Genomic DNA, 19,584 nt, shown 5'->3' with positions numbered 1-19,584 from the left:
TCGCCTGACCTCATACCAGAATGCAGATAACAAGACTTCCAGTTATTCACAGAACAAACGTGTTAAACGGGTATTTCAAGAAGCTGAAAGGTATTTGGATTGAGGGTAGATTTCTTAATTATTGTGGCTTTGTTGGCCAACAGCGGGGCAAACACTAGCAGAAATGTGCCAAGTGCTTAAAACAGAAAAAACCACTAGAGGGCGCACTGTCTTTGTCCTCCGTTTGAATCCAACTTTATTGACATCGGAAGTGTCGGAGGAAACGGTAGACACGTGTTTTCTTGCAGATTTGAAGGTTACAGAAGAAGCTGCAGGTAGGCTTCTTGTGCAGTCTGCAGGAGAGGGTCCCCAGCACGGCGTGTTTGTGGTTGAAAGCCGGGTGTGAGCAGCGCTGAAACGCAGACATGGATCCCATGAAGGCGCAGCAGCTGGCGGCGGAGCTGGAGGTGGAGATGATGGCTGACATGTACAACCGGTAAAGCCAAAACACGCTAATCACCGAGCTAGCTGCCTCTTATTCATGCTGTCTCTGTCATCCACTGTCACAGTAGCATGGCCTTCATGTATAGATGTGTCCGTGGTAAACGTGTCGGTGACATATGGTAATCTAAATGTTAGCCAAGACGTACAGTATTTCACTGATACTCAGTCACCTACACTGATTGGCTCTATACATAAAGCTTATATTAACTGTACAAACCACCAGGAGCAAGCAGCAGTTAGTCATGTTGAAGGAGAGGTATTAGTCTGTTAGTCTGTTAAATGACAGTATCACATGACCTTAATGGGTTTAATTAAATCACGACCTCTTAGCTTTGCTGTTGGAAAGGTACTCTGAACATTGTTTTTGGAGGTTCAACTTATAATTTAATTCATTATTCATCTGTAAAATGACTAAGTAAGAACATTCCCTATCCCAGGCCAAAAGCCAAAGTGACATCTTTGAGTTATTGATAGATGTCATCAACAGCCTAAACCAAACATTTCTGGTTTACAGAAATATCAGGACATGTTCAATATTATTATTATTATTAGTAGTAGTATTAGTAGTTGTAGTATTTAAAAATAACTTTTCTCTAAAATTCAGTCATTTTATCTTACACACACATTGTCTTGAAATGGAGATTGGGTACAACGTGGTGAAATAAAGCTGCAAGATGTGATTCTGTGGTTCAAGCCAACGCAGACTGTTAGAAGTTGAAAGCTTCAACAGTTTAATTAAAAATATCCACTAAGTTTGGTGATGTTTGGACAAACTGTCCTTTAAGTTAAAGTTTAAGTCAAATTTGCAACTTCTGATCAGTTTGGTCCGATAATGCTCCACAAAAAATGTGGTAGCAATCAGAGCAGTTTAGGAGGAGATGTTAAAAATGTGTTTTTCAAAAAATTCAAAATAGCGAAAAATCTATCTTGGCCTATATGGATAGATTCATCTGGAGCCACAGAATCCAGGAAAAAAGAATTTTGTTTGTGACACTTACGATTCAAAAGTTATAAATAGGCCAAAACATTAAGATTGTTGTTATAGCGCCACCATCAGGCTGAAGGGAGTTTCATATTTGTTGGGCAGCATTTGCACACAACCTCCAATCAACGGGCAAAATCTCTTGTCTCTCTCATTTATCATCTTACAGGAATTTGCAAAAACATTTCTGAGGAAAAAATGAATTAATTAAAATAATAATAACAACAACAATAATAATAATGATGATAAACCAGAACAAAAACAACAAGGTATCAGCCCTTTTGGCTTGAACCCTTAAATATATCTTGACCTCAAAGTTTAACACATCTGTGTTCTTGCAGTTTCTCCACAGCAGGAGGAACCTTGAAGGGAAAGTATTTTTAATTCATTCAAAATTAATATGAAAATGTTCACATACTATGCAAACTTGTATCTAACAAAGTCATTTTCCACATAATCAAATATTCAAAATATGTTGGATCATGTTGATACAGGTCCCAAAACTTGTAACATATTTTAGACAATTATTGATTAATAGGAAAAGCTGATTAAACAGGAAAGTATTTTGTATTTTCTTCCAGCTGAAGAAAGATCTTGAAATGTCTTACATGTAAGTTGTGTGCGGCATTGTGCTGTATGCTTGTATACATAGATTTAACACCATTCATGTGATCATTCAACCATACATTATACAATACAGGAGGTCTTATAGAGAAATATCAAAAGTTTATACCTTTTATAACACTGTTATGTAGTCTGTCTTAAACAACTCTCAGGAGCCCAAATGAACATTGAAACAGGTCTTTCTTGTCGTAATTATTCCTCCTGTTCATACTGAACCCTAAGAGATCCCCTCATAATGTACTTCCAATGTAAGTGATGGGGGACAAAATCCACAGTCCTCCTTCTATTCAGAAATGAGTCAAATCAAGTAGATATCTTTCAACGTTACAGTCTTTTTAGTGCTAAAGTTCCTCTTTTTGTTACTATACTTCCACTGCAGCTCAACAGGGAAACACAAAGAGGGAATTTGATGCAAAAAAGACTGTAAACGTGGCAGATATCCACTTGATATGACTAACTCAGACTGCTGAAGCCTCATACAAGCTTCAGATCAACTTTTAAATGAATTTTTGCACAAAATGACTGTGTGGACACACTGTGGATTTTGGCTCCCATCACTTACACATAAAGCGCATTTGAAGGAGATCTTTTAATAGCCAGAATGAACAGGTGGAATGATTACAGCAAGCAAAGCCTGTGTGAACCTGTCCTTTTTAAGAGAGAGACAAAAATCATCCAGTTAGTTTTTTAAAGGGAATTTCTGCTTTTCCAGTGTTCCATTATATTATAATTTTGATGTTGCAACTGTAGTAAGAAGGTAAATCCACCACTGAAGAGTTGAATCTTGATGCAACTACTCAAGCCATTTTCTTTGCATCCTTATTACCAACTGGTTTTAAGGAAATGAGACCAAGACTGAAGAGAGGGGAGTTTGAGGACAAGGTGGCTACAACATTCAGGATGAGTTTAGGATGAATCTGTGGTCCAGATGACCAAAAGGTTAACACAAGAAGTTGGAATGTGAGCTGAGGTCAGGGGAACTGACCAATGAAGACTGCAGATATTGTGGATGTGAAAGCAGGACTGCACAGTAGAGTAACTTAAGCTTATGGTGAGGTCATGTCCATTGACACATGATATGATGTGTCATAGCAGAAAAATCCCACTTGTCATTAATAACATTAACATGGCTGGGTTTAAGCTTTAACAGAGAGCCAGCATGCACAATACCTGAGCCCCAAAACAGAAAGTGGAATGCAGCTATAACTAAGTATATTATTTACATCTGTTTTTCCTGCCACAACATGTCAAAAAGTCCACTGTGAAAAAGGCCTGTTCCAATATATAATGAATAATATCTGCTGTACGTGTTTAGTTCACTGGTTGAGGGCAGCAGCTTGTTCCTACCAGTCATTCTGTCAGTTCTGCAGTAATGACGGAGGTAAAACTTGCCGAATCTTTCTTCCCCATTTCAGCTCAAAGTTGCTCTCATATCTGTCGGAGCAGATCACACAGAACATACTGAATAAGGAACTGTGTCATTTTTAATGAACCTTCGTTATTTGACACTTCTTGACTCGACAAATTCGTCTTTCTAATAACAGTAGTAGCAGAGCTTACTGACGTATCTTAATTGATTAGAGCCGTTATTGTTGTTATGCATTACACCTGTTTTTTTCTGTTATGTCTGCTGCTCTTTATTGACAAAATTATATTTCTTCTATTTCTACCATGTGCAGTATAGTTTGAGGAATGACTGGTGCTACAACACAATATTTATGAGGCTGTCTTTGGCAGTTGTAGACAGTCATTGCTAATTTCAGTCATATACATGATTGATAATGATTTGGTCTTCATTAGGGCTGCAGCTAATTATTTTCATCATCGATTAATCTGACGATTATTTTCTCGATTATTTGTTTGTTCCATAAAATGTCAGAAAATGGTGAAAAATGATGATCAGTGTTTCCCAGATCCCAATGTAACGTCCTCAAATGCCTTGTTTTGGAGAGTGTCTTTGTCTCTGGAGTCAGAGAATTTGGATTTTTTTTTCCTTAAAAAATGACTCTAAATCATTCATTATCAAATTATGATTATATCAAAATAGTTGGAGATTAATTTCATAGTTGGCAACTAATCGACTAATCGTTGCTCTAGTATTCATCAATGAGTATTGTCCCCATTAAAAAAAATAGTAATATCAAATAAACTCACATCAGTCAATCTGGTGGGGACACAGAGAATTTATAAGTCACACCAATTTATGCTGGGATACTTATTTTTGCATGCATGATGAAATAGTGCAGTAGAAGTGGTTTCACATCATCATTTTGATCTTAAAATGAATGAAATAAATTGTAACTTCTCCCAGCTCTACATAACGTTTGCCACTCTGACAGACTCATGGTTTCCTTTCCTCCCAGGATGACCAACGCCTGCCACAGGAAGTGTGTGCCGCCACATTACAAGGAGGCCGAGCTGACGAAGGGCGAGTCGGTGTGCCTGGACCGCTGCGTGGCCAAATACCTGGACCTTCACGAGAGGCTGGGACGCAAGCTGACAGAGCTGTCCGTCCAGGACGAGGAAATGATGAGGAAGGCTGCTGTCGGGAGTGGATAGAGACGCTGATGACGGGAGCGAGAAGTAGAAAGTTGTGGGGAGTTATTACAAAGTTATGGGGCGGGGTTAGCATAGCTGGTTTCTCTAAATGAGAGATTGGTGTTTTTAATAAGAGGGTGGGTAAATAAAATTTATAAAGTCAAGTTAAAGCTCATGAGGGTCCACTGAGAGAAACTGCCTCCTCTGCTGCAGTAGAGGATGATACAGAGGAAGCACCGGAGCACCTGGCGGAGTTGCAACGTGAAGACGTCCTGAAACTGCTCACAGCGGTTCAGCAGCCTCTCTGGATCTGTCCGATTTGTTTGTTTTTTTTTACAAATTCAGCTCGGGCTGGTCCTGTACAAGTCACCTAAAAACTGACTGGAAGGGAGAAAGACCTGGGACATGTAATATTATTTGAAAGTCATACTTTGTGCTTGTTTTCTGCTGCTTCTACCGCAGAAACTCACATATACTTTTTAGGCTTTGTGGTACCAATTATCTAGTATTTGCTGCAGGTTAAAACAAACACAAATAATGATTTACATGTAGTCTTAGGTCACTCTTTAAACTCGGGTGACTTATTTGAAAGAGGGTGACGGAGGCCTCTTAAGGTTGCAGCGCATCATCATATTCAGGTAGAGATACATTGTTAACAATTACAAGTTGTCTGTTATGCAAACAACTTGTAAAAGTACAAAACCTTGAAATACAGTAAATCAGATACATGGATCAGGACATGCACTGAATCAGTTATGTATGGCAGTACAGTTTGAGCCAGAATGTCTTTTTATACAAGACACTGCGTAGTTTACTCTCTTTCACAACAACACAGATACAGACCAGCAGCCAGGTCATTCTAGTTACATGCGTTAAGGATGGACTGAACTTTGTTCATGTGTCCTGCTTGTGTAGACTGTGTTGTGCTGTACGCCAGTGGACCATGTTTTTCTTTTTGACTTTGATATGTCCTCTTTTTTTTTTCTCATGTGTTAACCACTGTGTCAGTGATGCAGCTCTTCAACTGCATATTGGAGAAGCTGCACAGTGTTTCGTTGTTATTAATTGCTCTAATAAAACAATGTCCTCATTTATCTCAACAGTATGATTTTTATCAGTGATGTTTCACAGATATTTAAGTCTGTCACACACACTTTCATATTTAACCCTCATCCTACCAACATATTTAACATACAAGGAATACTGACTGGGGACCACAGGAATAAACTACTATAAGAAACAACCATCATAGCAAAGTGTTAACTTATTTCTTCTCAAAACATTATTATTATTATTATTAATGTTATTTTAGGAAAGTTACAGTTCATTTACATATTGTGTAAAACAAAAATATATACTTTTCTCTAATACCAATTACAGCATTTATCCCAAGTACAATCTTTCCACAGAGCCTTCAAAATGACTGCTACCCCTCCTGATAGTGTGTGATACTTTAAATTAGGACCCATGGCAAACATGAACTTAAATAGTTCCATCTATTAAAACTTCATAGGCAGAATTGGGTGATTTTCACTGGAGACACCCAGGACCACAATACAGTGGTATTTTTAAAAAGCACTAATTAAAACAAACAGAAAACAATGATATGAAGTCATTAGGAACAAACTGATAAAGTCAAAGGAAGATAGAGTAACGCACCTGTGTGATATGAGATTAAGTCCAGCTCTGGGGTCTGTGGGGCGCCGGTCTGCAGGATTCAGGTAAAATTGTCTGTCCTACAGGCAGAGTGGAGGCGGGGTTTTATAAATATGTGTCTGTACCTTTAAGACAAACACAGATCGGGGTGAGGAAGTGAAGACAACTGACTTTCGTTTCCCTGGTGAAACTTTTATAAATACCACCAGCTTGTGTCGTGTAAAGGGGAACTGATCTGCAGACTGCTCTGTGTTTCTGAGCCTCAGGTGGACTAACTTCACTCTGCTGTCTGCGTGGGGCATGGTGAGTGATCTTCCAGGTGGTGTTAAATTGTAAAAAAAAGGCTTTATGATAGTATTTAATACTCATGAATTAGATGAACCTGAAATATGTGGCAGGCATTGACACAAACAGAAACATAAATTGTTATTGTAGATGGATGTCACAGTAAGAGTCACTATAGTGGTTGCAGTTATATCGTCAAATGACTTTGCTTTGTATGGAAACATTAATGTTTAATAAATAACTTTTTTGAGAAAATGTTAATTTAAGCTTAATATCGGAGATTGGTTTATAGAGCCGTGTAGTCTACAGAGAAGAAAACAATGTTGTAATTACTGCTAACATTTAGCAGAATATGTTTAACTTTTCTTTTTTAAATATAAATATATATAATAATGTGGGTTATAGTTATCGAGTTACAATGAAGGGAAAAGGCTCTGGACCCTAGATAGAGCTCTATAAACTTCACGTTAGCATAGAAAGCTATAGCTAGCTAGAAACTAAATAATTCAATTTCCTCCACCAGATAACTAGATTACATATGAGCTTCTATCTGAATGTGATAAATGATGATAAATCCAGATACCCAATACATTTAACAGAGGACACACTACTACTATTATACTACTACTAGTACTACCACATAATACTGTATAATAATTTATAGCCAAATTTATAATTTTTTTTTCAAATAAAAGTGTTTTACAGTCTGTAAAACAGGACAAACAGCATAAAATAAACATAGAAAAATGAACTCAGTAAAGTGTATGACGCTATAAGAAAAAAAGGATGTGAAATCAAGAAAAAAAGATAAGACACGTGGCTCTTATAACACCAAAGGAAATAGACATGAATCCTAATCATAATAAAAAGTTCATAAGTTTTTTAAAGGTATATTTTATTTTGATATATAATTTTCAGCAATACAATTTCACAATTTCAAATGTTAGTTTGCTTAATTGAGTTTGCAGCAGCTTTCGTTTACATTTTTCCAGTATTGAATACATAAACATTTACAGAAATAAGTTACATGATTACACAGATAGTAAAAATTAATTAAAATAACCAAAAAAACTGAACAAACAAACAAAAAAACAGGGGGGTCGGGGGAAATTATGTCGTTGTATATTATGTATTTTGGAGCCTTTGTGCATATGTTGTTTGCTCTGTGTCATAAAGTTAAAAGTTCATAACTTTAAAGGTTAATTATACACATTTTTCCAGCCTTAGATTTTATCCTGAATTCATCATATTTTTTGTGGTTTGTGAAACCTTTTAAAATCATTTAAAGGTAATGTTCTGAGTATACAACATTTGACAACATTTAAAGCCTTTTTGTTGAACATCGTGCACAGACATGTGGTCCCTACAGGTACACTGTAGGAGTAATAATATAGGAACAAGATATTACAGGATTGATTGGTTTAGATCATTGCAGAAGGTGCAGTTAACCATCTGTTAATACAGTGTACTGCTCCTTTTGGTCACCAGATGGAGGCAACAGAGCAAGAAGAGCTCCTCAGAGAGGCTGATCACCTTGTAGCGCCTCCTAATGGAGACCTGAATGAACTGCTGGATGTGGGGCAAGATGACAATATGCATGGCCAGGTGAGCTCACTGCTGCTCTCTTAAAAAACTCATAACTCCAGTCTCTGTGATTCGCAAGTTTTGTGTGAAAGTTAACACACTCCTCCATGAGTGTGATAAAATTCCACCACCTTTGCTCTTTTCAAACAGTTTCATAACTTGTTTTTTTTGCTTTTTTCATCAGATGGAGGAGTTTCTGGCCCCGGGGGCCGAGTACAATGAGGAGGAGGAGGAGAGGAAGTACTACAGAAGGAAGAGGTTGGGAGTCATCAAGAATGTTCTTGCAGCCAGTATTGGAGCCATGATCGTATACAGTGTGTACATGGGTGAGTCGGACTGTGTTTGCGTTTGATGTGAGCAAAGACATTGAAACACACACAGGCAGAGTTGCAGGGGCTCTAATATGTTCTTATTTTTATTTTAAGTTGTGTCTATGTGTGTGTGTGTGTGTGTGTGTGTGTGTGCTGCAGGCCTACTGCAGATGCAGCTTATCCTTCATTATGATATGACCTACCGTGAGGTGAAATACAGCAACCTTGGCCTGGAGGACATTGACCGTAAGATGCTGATGGGCATCAATGTCACGCCCATCATAGGCCTGCTGTACACCCCTGTACTCATCAGGTAGACACACACACACAATAATAAAATCTTGTTGTTCTTTTTATCTGGATGTACTTGCTCTGCATATAGTGCATACTTTTTATACATTGCTTTCAGGTTTCTAGGTACTAAGTGGATGATGTTCCTGGCTTCAGGAATCTACGCACTGTTTGTCTCAACCAATTACTGGGAGCGTTACTACACCTTGGTTCCATCAGCCGTCGCTATCGGTGTGGCCATTGTGCCGCTGTGGGCGTCCTTAGGAAGTTACATCACCAGGTAAGAAACAGGAGGTGGAGGGATGGGGGAGGAGAAGATGCTTCATAAGAGGCCGAAGTTTACGTCACAGCACATTGAACGTGATGAAGGTCGACCATTGAAGTGACTCCTCAGATTGTTGCTCTTACCTTCAACACACCAACATTATACCTAAACTTAACCTTCACTAACTTAACTGTTTCTCACCTTACATGAAACCTGACTGACTGTATGTAAGATCACTTTGTGCCTACAGTTAACCATCTCTAACCTAAACATAACCCAGCATCAAAGCATCAAAGCTTTAAAAAAAGAGTAAACCAGTGACATAACAATCACACCATAGGACTCAACGAACAGAGGTTCAAACCCAAATACATCCTGTCTAAGAGACTCCTGAGTGGAGAGTGGACTTGTGTGATTGTGTGATGTGTATGGCTGTGTCACCCCCCTCCCCCCATTTGCTCATTGAGTGGCCACACCAATTAGTGCCGGTTAGCCCTGCAGTTAACCAGTAGGTGAAGAAAAACCCAGAAGGTGAAGAGAAAAGAGCAGGAAACAGTTGTAGCAGCTACATTTACCAATTTAATTAGCAGTAAATTCCCATTTGGATTATCTGTGTGTGTGAATCAACAAAAGTGCGTGCATGTTTACCTGCCTTTGTGTTTCACGAGTAATTATATCACCATACTAGTCGATCATTTAGAGGCAGCTTGTTAAGTTTGTCTGGATGTTACGTTCTGTCTGTAAAGAAACCTGTTTAGTTGCTGTGTTTTGCAATTAATCCACATTGCCAAGAAAGATTAAACATAAATGTTATTGTGGCATTTGCACTTATTTATCTGCAAACTAAATATTTCCTAAACTAACTATTTGCTGGCATAATTGTTTCTATAACATTATGTATGAAACCAAATGGAGTAATAATACTTTGGTGTGCTTTGTTGAGTGTAGGTAATTCATGCATATTCAGTAGTGTTATCTGGGTGACATTCCACGCTTCCAATTTAGTGTTATCTTGTGTTATTAACATGTAACTTGAATGAGAAACTTCCAACCTTAGAGTGTGCCACCAGTAGCCAAAGAGAACATGAGGGCATTTCCTTGCAGCTAGAATATATAATATATTTGAATGAGGGCGACTATGACATTGAATGTTGAAGGACTACACACTCACCTACTTGCCAACTAACCGGTAAAGGAAAGTTCTGTCTCCTCTGTGTTTAGTCTCACTTATTATCCGCATAAGATCAATCACTGCCTTCTTTGGTCACATGATCGACTGGATTTTTGACGCAGAGAGTTACAAAAAAAACCAGTTACAAATAAAAAATTGATAATAATGTATCAGGTGATATTATTATTTTTTGGGGGGCATTTTCCCAAGGTCCCCTCAGTCCCAAGGTCGCCCCAGCTGACATTCTTTTTTAATAGACAATATAATAATACATCAACCCCCTGTTCCTCCCACAAAAAAAAGTTTTTCTATGCTGGCATGCTGTCTGGTGCCTGTCAGGTATAATGTGCAGTAATTTGATTAAATGAAAATTAACTAAGGAATATGCAAAATGTAAGGACAAAACTGAAACAAATCAGGTCTTAAAATCCTCCTCAACTCAGGGTCACAAGATTACGTAATAAAGTAGGATCAACCTGTCGACACCCAGTAAGCCTGGAGCTTTTGTGGCCCCTGGAGTTCTGGGGCCCGGGGCTATTTTTCATTTTGAATAATTGATAATCCAGCCTTGAACTGTGACATCATTTCTAAATTATAAATGATTATTTTCTTGTTACTTCTGGGCTGATACTGATATATCTTTGATAAGATAAAATCAGATGAAAATGCTGACATGATTAAATTAGACAGTTTAGGAGCCACTGGTCATTAGCCGAGCCATTGTTGCCTTTTCAGGACATTTGTTAAAACCAGTTAAAAATAAACATGCACTTCAGTCTGTGATGTATTCATCATCTCCTCTGATGGAGCACAGATTACACTTGCTTGTATGCTGTCACTGCTTGTGAGTGTGTTCACTTGTTGTGTCAAACAATTACGATGAGACTCTAAGAAGAATCATTAGCAGCTCTGAGGGAGTGTTGTCAAGTGAATCTGTTAACAGAAGAGGTGTAACAATACCTTGTATTGTTTCAGTCAATATGAGGCTCCTGATGTGACAAATGAAACAGTGTCAAGCTGAGATCTTTTTTGTCACCGCTTGCAATGTTTGTTTTATTTTGTAAAACATTGTTTTGCTTTTTTGTGAATCATGTTGCTGAGAAACAATTCTCTCAGGAAAAATTAATTTTTTTCATTACAACGTCTCAAGTATGGTTGAGTGAATAAAAAAACAGAAAATGTCAATTTAAGGCACATTCCCAAGCTCCATGCTTTCAAATCTAATCAAACAATGATTTTCTGGAATCGTTAAACCCCTACTATTCAACATTTAAAGACTAAAGTTTAGTTTTCAGTGTGTGAAATTATCAAGGGAGCTTTAGAAAACTTTGATGTGGCTGGTTCGACAAGTGTGTATATACACCTCATACACGGAGGCAGAGGTCAGTCAAGTTGTTGTGTGAACTCTGAATATACAAATGCACACCTGATGGGTCATAATAACTATGTAACTATGTTTTTTTAAGTAAATGTATCTGTTTTTGGATTTCTCTTGTCACACAAACACAACACATGCAGGATGGCGCAGCAGTACTATGAGTACGTTAACTACAAGGAAGAACACGTGCAGGAGCAGAAGAAGCTTCCTAAAGGAGCGTGCCATAAATACATCATCGTCTTCCAGTCAGTCTTCAACATCATCTTCCATGTGAGTCCTCACCAGTGTTTGTTCACTCATGCTATAATTCATTTCATGTTTTGTACTGAACAAATGTGAGGACTGTGTTAAACTTCAGAAAAAAAGCCTTACATCTGCAGAAACAAATAGACGAGCCTCGGTCTTCTCTCTCTTCCTCATCAGCTGAGTTTTGTCTTCGCCGAGTTCCCCATGCGTCTCGTCCTCAACGGCTACCTGCATGAAAACAAACACATTCTCTGCAAAGTCAAACACTGTGGTAAAGACACACATCACTTCACCTCCATTGATGACAGACTAATAAGCACTCTCTGTCCAATGACATCATCATCATTGACTGACGAAAAAAGTTTTATGATTCTAGACTCTACTAAATTTAAACTTAAAGCTGCACCAATCAAAATTTTTACATAATCAAAGGACCAAATTACTATGTGAAATGTAAAAGAGGTATCTCATAGTGACGAACCTGCTGAGAATTGTTAACTGTGTTAAATCTGCAGCTCTACTGAGTCTTTTAGCATCTTATCACTCAGTATTTTGGAAAATCCACAAACTATGCTCTTATCACCTTGTTTTCAGCTGCAGCAGTTTCAGTAAAAAAGCCTTAATAAACCTAATGTACACTACCTGCCCAACCCTAAATGGCAGACAGACAAAGGTAGCAACTGGCTGGAGAGCATAGTGTATCAGTTAGCAGCTTAATAGCAAGATATTTTTTCTCAGTAGATGGTGAAGACCAAAACAAAGCTAAAAGGAGAAACTGTTTGCTAACACATATACCAGATCAACTTTATATCTTTATGCTGCACCCAAGAGGCCAAATAAATTAATGCAGCTTTAAATACTTGATTTAATATTCAATCAAATTTTCTGTTTTCATTTCAAAATTTGTAGTTTAAAATTTAATATCTTGAATTGATTTTTGTCAAACAAAAACTCTTGCAAAGCTCATGTCCTCTTTTTTGTAGACTCATAGTTTCTCAGAAAACCAGTGTCAAAGGTTTGCATGAAGTGGAAGTACATGTGCTAATACATGTTGTCCACTAACCACTATGCTTTTAAAAGCAGCAGGGTGCTAAAGGAAACCAAAGTTGCCTCCCAAAGCTGCTACAGTATGAAACAAGTGAATTGCAACACTTCTGCTAAAGCTGAAATGTTTTTTGTGGCATGCTTAATTTGGGAAAGGATCCCACTCTTGACAAGAAAGCTTCCATTTTACTGTAAACAACAATAGGAGGAAACGGAACAGTAGAAAGGTTCACACACCACAGCTACACAATACAATACTATGATCACACACACATCCTTGTTTTCTTTTAAAGCTGCTGCTGCTGTTAGTTGTTAGTTTTCCTTTCAGCTTTTTAATGTAGATTTAAGTCATTCTGTTAATTCTTTGTTTAATGTTTTATTCTGTCCTAAATAGTAGAGATACAGTCTCATGTGTTAAATATTCAAGCAGATGCATCAGTTGTGACTTGATGAAGACCCTGCGCTACTGAAACATGCTGGTTGCTTCCTATCACCTTGTTTCTAATGTCTGAGCCTTCCTCTTCCTCTGCCAGGTGCAGTAATCAGTGGAGTGATCCCCGGCTTCAACACCACTGTGCTGACTAACCTGCCACGCTCCATGCTGCTCATCCAGGTGGAGAGCGTCCTCATGGGCTTCGCCTTCCTCTCCATGATCATCGTAAGATCTCAACTCCCTGACTCCTGACTCATACCCACACACACACACCCCCACACACACACAGACACACACACATACACATACACATACACACACATCTGACTCCTGAGAATTCAGTGAGTTTAGGTGGTTTATTATGTGTCGTTTGTTTTGTAATAATCTTGATTGTCTTGTGTCTGTTCTGTATTGCTCTACTTTGGAGAAGAAGAAGTATAAACAAAAACAAAAATATAATATCGCTGCTAAGAAAACTGAATACACACAAAGCTGTGTTAAGATACTAATACTCTGCTAAAACGGTAATTTTCACCTCGTAAATCCCACCATACATCTATTTTTTTATTTAAAGATAGGAACATATATAAATTGTTCCCACAATACAACAAAAAAGAGCAATCAGTTTTACATTAGGGAGGAGTTACATTGTAAAAAAGATTTTAAACATAAGTCTTAGTTTGTAGTTTAATAGTTTAACTGCTTTTAATATGTAGTTAGTTGCTTGCACTGCTTTGCTTTCTAGATGTAGTTGTAAAGCTAATACTGCTCTCAGTGATCTTAGAGGGCTATAAAATTGTTTGAGAATTTCTTTGTTATTCAGCGCTGTGCAAAACCCTATTTTGTTTTCAGTGTCGCACTGTAGGTTGCAATCAGTTATTTTGCCCCGCACTGGGCTGATTTACAAAACAGCATGTACAAATAATAGCTATCATTCAAAATAATTCAAATGAAATGAAATACTGTGTACTACTATCACACAGTTCCTTGTGTTGTGCGGTGCCGCTTACCGCCCGACAGAAGAGATCGACCTCCGCAGTATCGGCTGGGGAAACATCTTCCAGCTGCCTTTCAAACACCTGAGAGACTACCGCCTGCAACTGCTCTGCCCCTTCTTCATCTACAGCGGATTTGAAGTGCTGTTTGCCATCACTGGATTCTCCCTGGTACGCTGTCAATAGAGTTGGTTGTACTAATAGTAGAGCAGCTTTTACTTGCAATGTTTAGTTTTTGTCTTATTTGTTTAGAAGGTAGTTTGTACAGACGTGTCTTTAATCAAAACCCTAACCCGTAATATGTGATAAATGTGTCCTTGCCTAGTTTGAAAAGCAAGCTGGAGGCATAAAGGTGCAGGCAGGTTATAGTAATAAAGACAGAAAATATGTCATTTCTTTCTTTATTTCCCTCTCTTTACAGTCCTATGGCGTATGTGTGTTGGGCCTAAAAAGTCTGTGGCTCCTCATTGTGGTCTATGGCCTCTCCTGCTCCGTCTTCTCCTCCCTCTCCTTGTGCCTCCTACGCCTCCCACGCTGGCTGTGTCTGGTGGGGGGCGCTGCTGTGCACTTTGTGCTGCTGATTACTCTCATGGCGTTGAGTCCAACTCCTAAAGATCAAGAGTATCTGGGCCCTTTGCTGGTGATCACTGTGCTGTGGGGACTCGGCACCGCCCTGAACAAGACGGGCGTCAGCAGTAAGTAGCAGCTGTGATTATGATGTCTGCATGTACTGTACATTGACTCTGTTAACACATGACGTGTGTCGGCATAAACGCCTCTGTGTGTGTGTCAGCCCTGCTTAGTATGCTGTATGCTGAAGAAAAAGAACGTCTGGACTTCGTCTACACTATCTATCACTGGTGGCAGGCCATCGCCATCTTCATAGTCTACCTCTGGTCCAACCTGCCTATGAGGGTATGTGACTGTGTGTGTGTTAAGAGAGCGTTTAGTGTGTGTTTGTATCTCGAGTGCCTATTTTTTCCTTACATCATCCATTTTTTATCCCCTCTCACTCAGGCCAAACTCTCCATCCTGTTGGCCACTTTACTCCTGGCCTGCTACTGCTATTGGGTGATGGAGCGTCGCCTCGCCAGAAATGTGATTCCCAGACGGCCTCGGATCCCTCGGCCAAGGCACAAGGTAACCAGTCACAGTGTGCCACGAATAACTGCCTTCACAGGCCAAGTTATTTAACAAATTCCAACGAGGAGTTCAGCTTCTATTGAGGACAACTATGGTAAAATGGCACTCATGTTACTGCAGAGTGAGTTGGATAATATCATCCCCCATTTTCACCAAATACTGCTGTCCATGTGATGTGGAAAAAAGAAAGAAAACAATCAGGACCAGTCCATAAATGCTCATTTGTATCATAATTTTTTCACTTTCAGCATTAAGCATTTCTTTGCTAATTTCAAGTAAAATCTTTTTTAAATATATTCTGGTTGAGTAGCATTCACTGGAATGAATGAACAGCCACATATAATGATCTCATGCACGGTGTGATATACAAAATGTGGGTATTTTAACAGCCACTGGTGTTCTCATGTGAGGTGAAGTTAAAAAGTCTTTGTGCCATCAAAGCATAAACACTAAGATTATATTTACTGTGGTATAGCAAAGCCACATTAAGTAAGCAATACACCACTGTAGATAATGTAAGTAGTGTCTGCTGGCCGATGTGGGCTGGACCGCTTTGGATAAAGTACATTTTAATATTAAATATTCATTTATTCACTCATTCATTCAAAAATATATGAGATGATGGAAGTAAGTCCATTATTTTTCTTATATCGTGACACTTGAGAATGTAATATCACAGTTACATTGTAGCTGTTTAGTAGAGGCAAAAAGAGAAGCTGAGTTCAAATAGCCATCTAACTGTGGTTTGGTAAAATAGCAGCGGTGGTTCAAACTGGTGACCAGAAGCACAACTACATTTGAAGTGTCATGTTATATTCTTTTAATGACCTACTGCCATCCAATCAGAAATTTTCATGGTCGAGGTTAACTTCTGAGATCACACCAGCAGCGTATTTATAGGTTTGAGTGTGAATGCAGTCCGCCACTTTAGTGCTTTTCATCGATCAATCCCTTCTCTGTTTAAACTTGGTGTATTCATTGCCTGACATCTTAAGTGAAACTGCTGTCTTTGATATTTGCTGTGGCTTAGTACAAAGTTATTTGATTTCTAGCTTTTAGGAAATCTTCTGCCTATACCAAAGCTTAAACTATAAATGCAGCAAACAGCAACTGATTTAAACCCAACAGTCACAACTTTGCAGAAGACCAAATCTCACTGCACACCAGAAATCTAAATTTTTTTCTCTATTTTTCTTTTCTGAAGCAAACAATGCTTTTGCATCCAGCATATAAATTCTTCATTCACTCCAAAAAAACTCTCTTATCTCACGCAGAACTAATAAATAACTTATAGATTAGGTGTGAGAGTGAGATTTGAACTCTTGCAAACACTAATTTGTCTTCAATTTGTCCACACCAGCATGCTGTGGGAGAAATCCTTCAGCTGTGCAGGAGTAAAGTAAATCTCATTAACTTAAGAGTGACTCACTTCCTCTCCTCAGTTATCAATATAACACATGATTTGTGTCAGGTCAAAGGCTACCGCTACCTGGAAGAGGACAACTCAGATGAGTCAGACTCTGAGAGAAGTGAGGAGGACGAGGAGGAGAAGATGGAGGACGAAGACCATGTGGCGGAGGAGATCGGAGCAGAGGGCAGGGAGGAGGGGGGCCAGGACGCAGGGGCCCAGGGAGCTGACTCACCCGGTGCCAGGAGGAGAGGGGCTGAGGGTCACCGCCGCAGACGGGAGGACGACCGTAAGAGGGAAGGAGAAAGGGAAGAGCGTGAGGGAGGGTGAGAGAGGACAAAAAGGAGGAGAAAGAGAGAGAGATGGTGGACAGATGACAGAGATACAGGAGAATCGGAGAAATGCTGGAAGTTGTTGTATTCATGAAACCGTTCATATTTTTACAGATTTTTTATCCCTCATGTAATTCTTATATACTACACTAAACAGAACACACATTTTTCTGTCATAAGCTGTGCTTAAAAGGCTGTTATTCGCTGTACAACTTCACAACAGTGATCCAGACAAAAAGTACAGCAACTGGAAATACTATATTGCTATAAAATAAGAGGCATCATAAAGGGTATCACACACTGGATAAAACAAGACTGTAACTCAGATACAGCAAGAATACTTGTTTTTCTTCCTTTGCTGCACAGTTTGTGGCTTTACGAAATGTGCCAATAGTTACTGAGGGCGTTGTAGCTGCTTTTTGTACTTCATCAATTAGAAAAAAATATTCTGTAATGATATGCACTTATCTGCAAAAACAGAACTGAAAGCAACAGAAAAAGAAATGAGGAATTGATTTTCTCTGTTTATCCCGTAGGGCGAAGTGTGTTTTGATGGAGTCACTTTTAGAGAGCCTGCAAGGTTCTGCCGGATGTGAACAGCATAAACAGCCATAGCTATATTTGTCCTTTTTTGTCTCTGTTTACCTTCAACCCCTCAACTTATGCACACGTATTAGAGAAAAGAAGCTAACACATGATATTATCAGACGCTCAGACATGTGTCTGTTGCCTGATGTATCTCTTGGGCTGAGTTAAACGTGCTTTTTGCAGAAGCTAAATATGAATATGACTGTATGAATGTATGTTTATTCTTTAGGGTAGTTCAATTTGAAACAGGTACCAGGGTCAGTCATGTATGGCCAATGCCAGTAAGTTACACATTTTAGTTAACAGTGGCCTCAGGGATATTATGGTGACTATTATGGTATACTATCTTCAAATGTCTTAAATTCAACAATAAACAAGACTCTGCAGCCACGCTAGCGGCTCCATGAGGCTACTTGTGTACTAATGTTAGCATGCTAACATGTCCACAATTACAATTACACACAATGTTAACATGGTGATGCTTGGCAGGTATAGTGTAGTTTACCATGTTCACCATCTTATTTTAGTGTGTTAGCATGCTAACATTTCCTAATTAGCATTAGACTCAAAGTACAGGCGAGGCTGACTACAAAAGTCAGCCTGCTGGTGCTAGAGGATAGTCAGTGAGTCATCACTGTCATTAAGTGTTCTGTGGGGACCATGAATGTGTGTACAACATTTCATTGCAATTGATCCAACAGAACTGTTATTGCCCTTCCTATTGTCACACCGCTCAAGTGGCTAAAAAAAACAGAATAACTGTTTAGTAGAAGAGTTTGTACAGCAAACATATTATAGGGTCAGATCATGTCTTGAAACTACTCACATCAGCATGTCCACATGCCATTAAAAAGCCTTTAAAGTATTGTATTTTTTGTGTTAATCTGAGACATCAAAAAGTATTAAAAGGTTTTACAGTGCAGGTGTTAGAGGTACTATTTTTTCATGATGCAACAACAGTTTTGTTTGAGTCAAATTCACATTCTTTCATAGATTTATAACTGGTCTGGTCGGATGTCATACAAACCAATAAGGCACACAGGTTTTACTGTATCCATTTTATGAAGTTGTCACACCTATTTGTTTTACTGGCCATTGAGTTTCTTTTTTTTAGTTGGTTTGATTCATAAATAGAGAGAAATAGACAAAAGTAATCAACAGTCATGTTAGGACAGGAAGCTGTGATGCCTTCATAGTAATGGTGAGATATTTCATGTATTTTTGTAGGTACATAGTCAGACATCAGGCTTTGTTCATCTTTTATTTACTCGTGGGAGTGTAATTTTTGTCAGAACTGCTATTTAAACCAGCTGTCAAACGAAGGAATAGAACCCACAGTAGAGATTTATAACTCCTTACTTTTCAGTGTACTAACGCCAAAACTACTCAATGGTGCACTCATCCCTATGAAGTTGTGAACTTATGTAATATAATGTGACTGACTTAGTGTGAAACTGTTGCTATGTTCTTGGAATATATTTTGTACTTCTGTCTTGATTACACCTGCAAATTCAACTAAAGATTGTGTTGAAGTTGATTGATGCTGATTGTGTTTCTCTCAGCGGGTGGGTGGTGTGTTGTGAAAGTCACTGACTTTATCTTCAGCGGCATTTAACAACCTTCTAACAAATATCACCATGGAAACTTTAGCATGTGACCAGTTCAAAGAATAGCACAAATAAATTAATGTTTACTTGCAGTTACTGTGATAGAGTACATTTACATACCTACACATTTATAAATGTAGAATACTTTATTACATCACTATAATGACTGAAAAAAGTTTTTAAAAAAGTTGTGTTCAAAAATGTACCGCTATAAAAGAAT

At 38.5% G+C, this 19,584-nt stretch overlaps 2 protein-coding genes across 2 annotated transcripts; both read left to right on the top strand.

Annotated features, from left to right (window-relative positions):
• Positions 1-247: 247 nt before the first annotated feature.
• On the top strand, positions 248-5,727 carry timm10 (translocase of inner mitochondrial membrane 10 homolog (yeast)). Its single transcript, XM_044346392.1, has 2 exons — positions 248-475; positions 4,453-5,727. Exons 1-2 carry the CDS (start codon positions 405-407, stop codon positions 4,646-4,648), a joined length of 267 nt encoding a protein of 88 aa, XP_044202327.1. The 5' UTR covers positions 248-404; the 3' UTR covers positions 4,649-5,727.
• Positions 5,728-6,448: 721 nt separating this feature from the next.
• On the top strand, positions 6,449-18,894 carry unc93b1 (unc-93 homolog B1, TLR signaling regulator). Its single transcript, XM_044346387.1, has 13 exons — positions 6,449-6,586; positions 8,057-8,173; positions 8,337-8,478; positions 8,623-8,776; positions 8,873-9,034; positions 11,709-11,838; positions 11,992-12,085; positions 13,392-13,516; positions 14,275-14,457; positions 14,708-14,981; positions 15,080-15,201; positions 15,304-15,426; positions 16,901-18,894. Exons 1-13 carry the CDS (start codon positions 6,584-6,586, stop codon positions 17,165-17,167), a joined length of 1,896 nt encoding a protein of 631 aa, XP_044202322.1. The 5' UTR covers positions 6,449-6,583; the 3' UTR covers positions 17,168-18,894.
• Positions 18,895-19,584: the final 690 nt, after the last annotated feature.

This window comes from Thunnus albacares, chromosome 3 (genome assembly GCF_914725855.1).
Source record: "Thunnus albacares chromosome 3, fThuAlb1.1, whole genome shotgun sequence".
NCBI classification, from domain to species: Eukaryota; Metazoa; Chordata; class Actinopteri; order Scombriformes; family Scombridae; genus Thunnus; species Thunnus albacares.
The sequence above is the reverse complement of the archived record's forward strand: the minus strand, read 5'-3'. Positions and strand labels throughout refer to the sequence as shown.

Coding starts and splice junctions, on each gene's coding strand:
- timm10 (XM_044346392.1), top strand. CDS start 405: ATGGATCCCATGAAGGCGCAGCAGCTGGCGGCGGAGCTGGAGGTGGAG. Junction 476..4,452: donor ATGGCTGACATGTACAACCG/GTAAAGCCAAAA, acceptor CTTTCCTCCCAG/GATGACCAACGCCTGCCACA.
- unc93b1 (XM_044346387.1), top strand. Junction 12,086..13,391: donor CTGCAAAGTCAAACACTGTG/GTAAAGACACAC, acceptor TTCCTCTGCCAG/GTGCAGTAATCAGTGGAGTG. Junction 14,458..14,707: donor CCATCACTGGATTCTCCCTG/GTACGCTGTCAA, acceptor CTCTCTTTACAG/TCCTATGGCGTATGTGTGTT.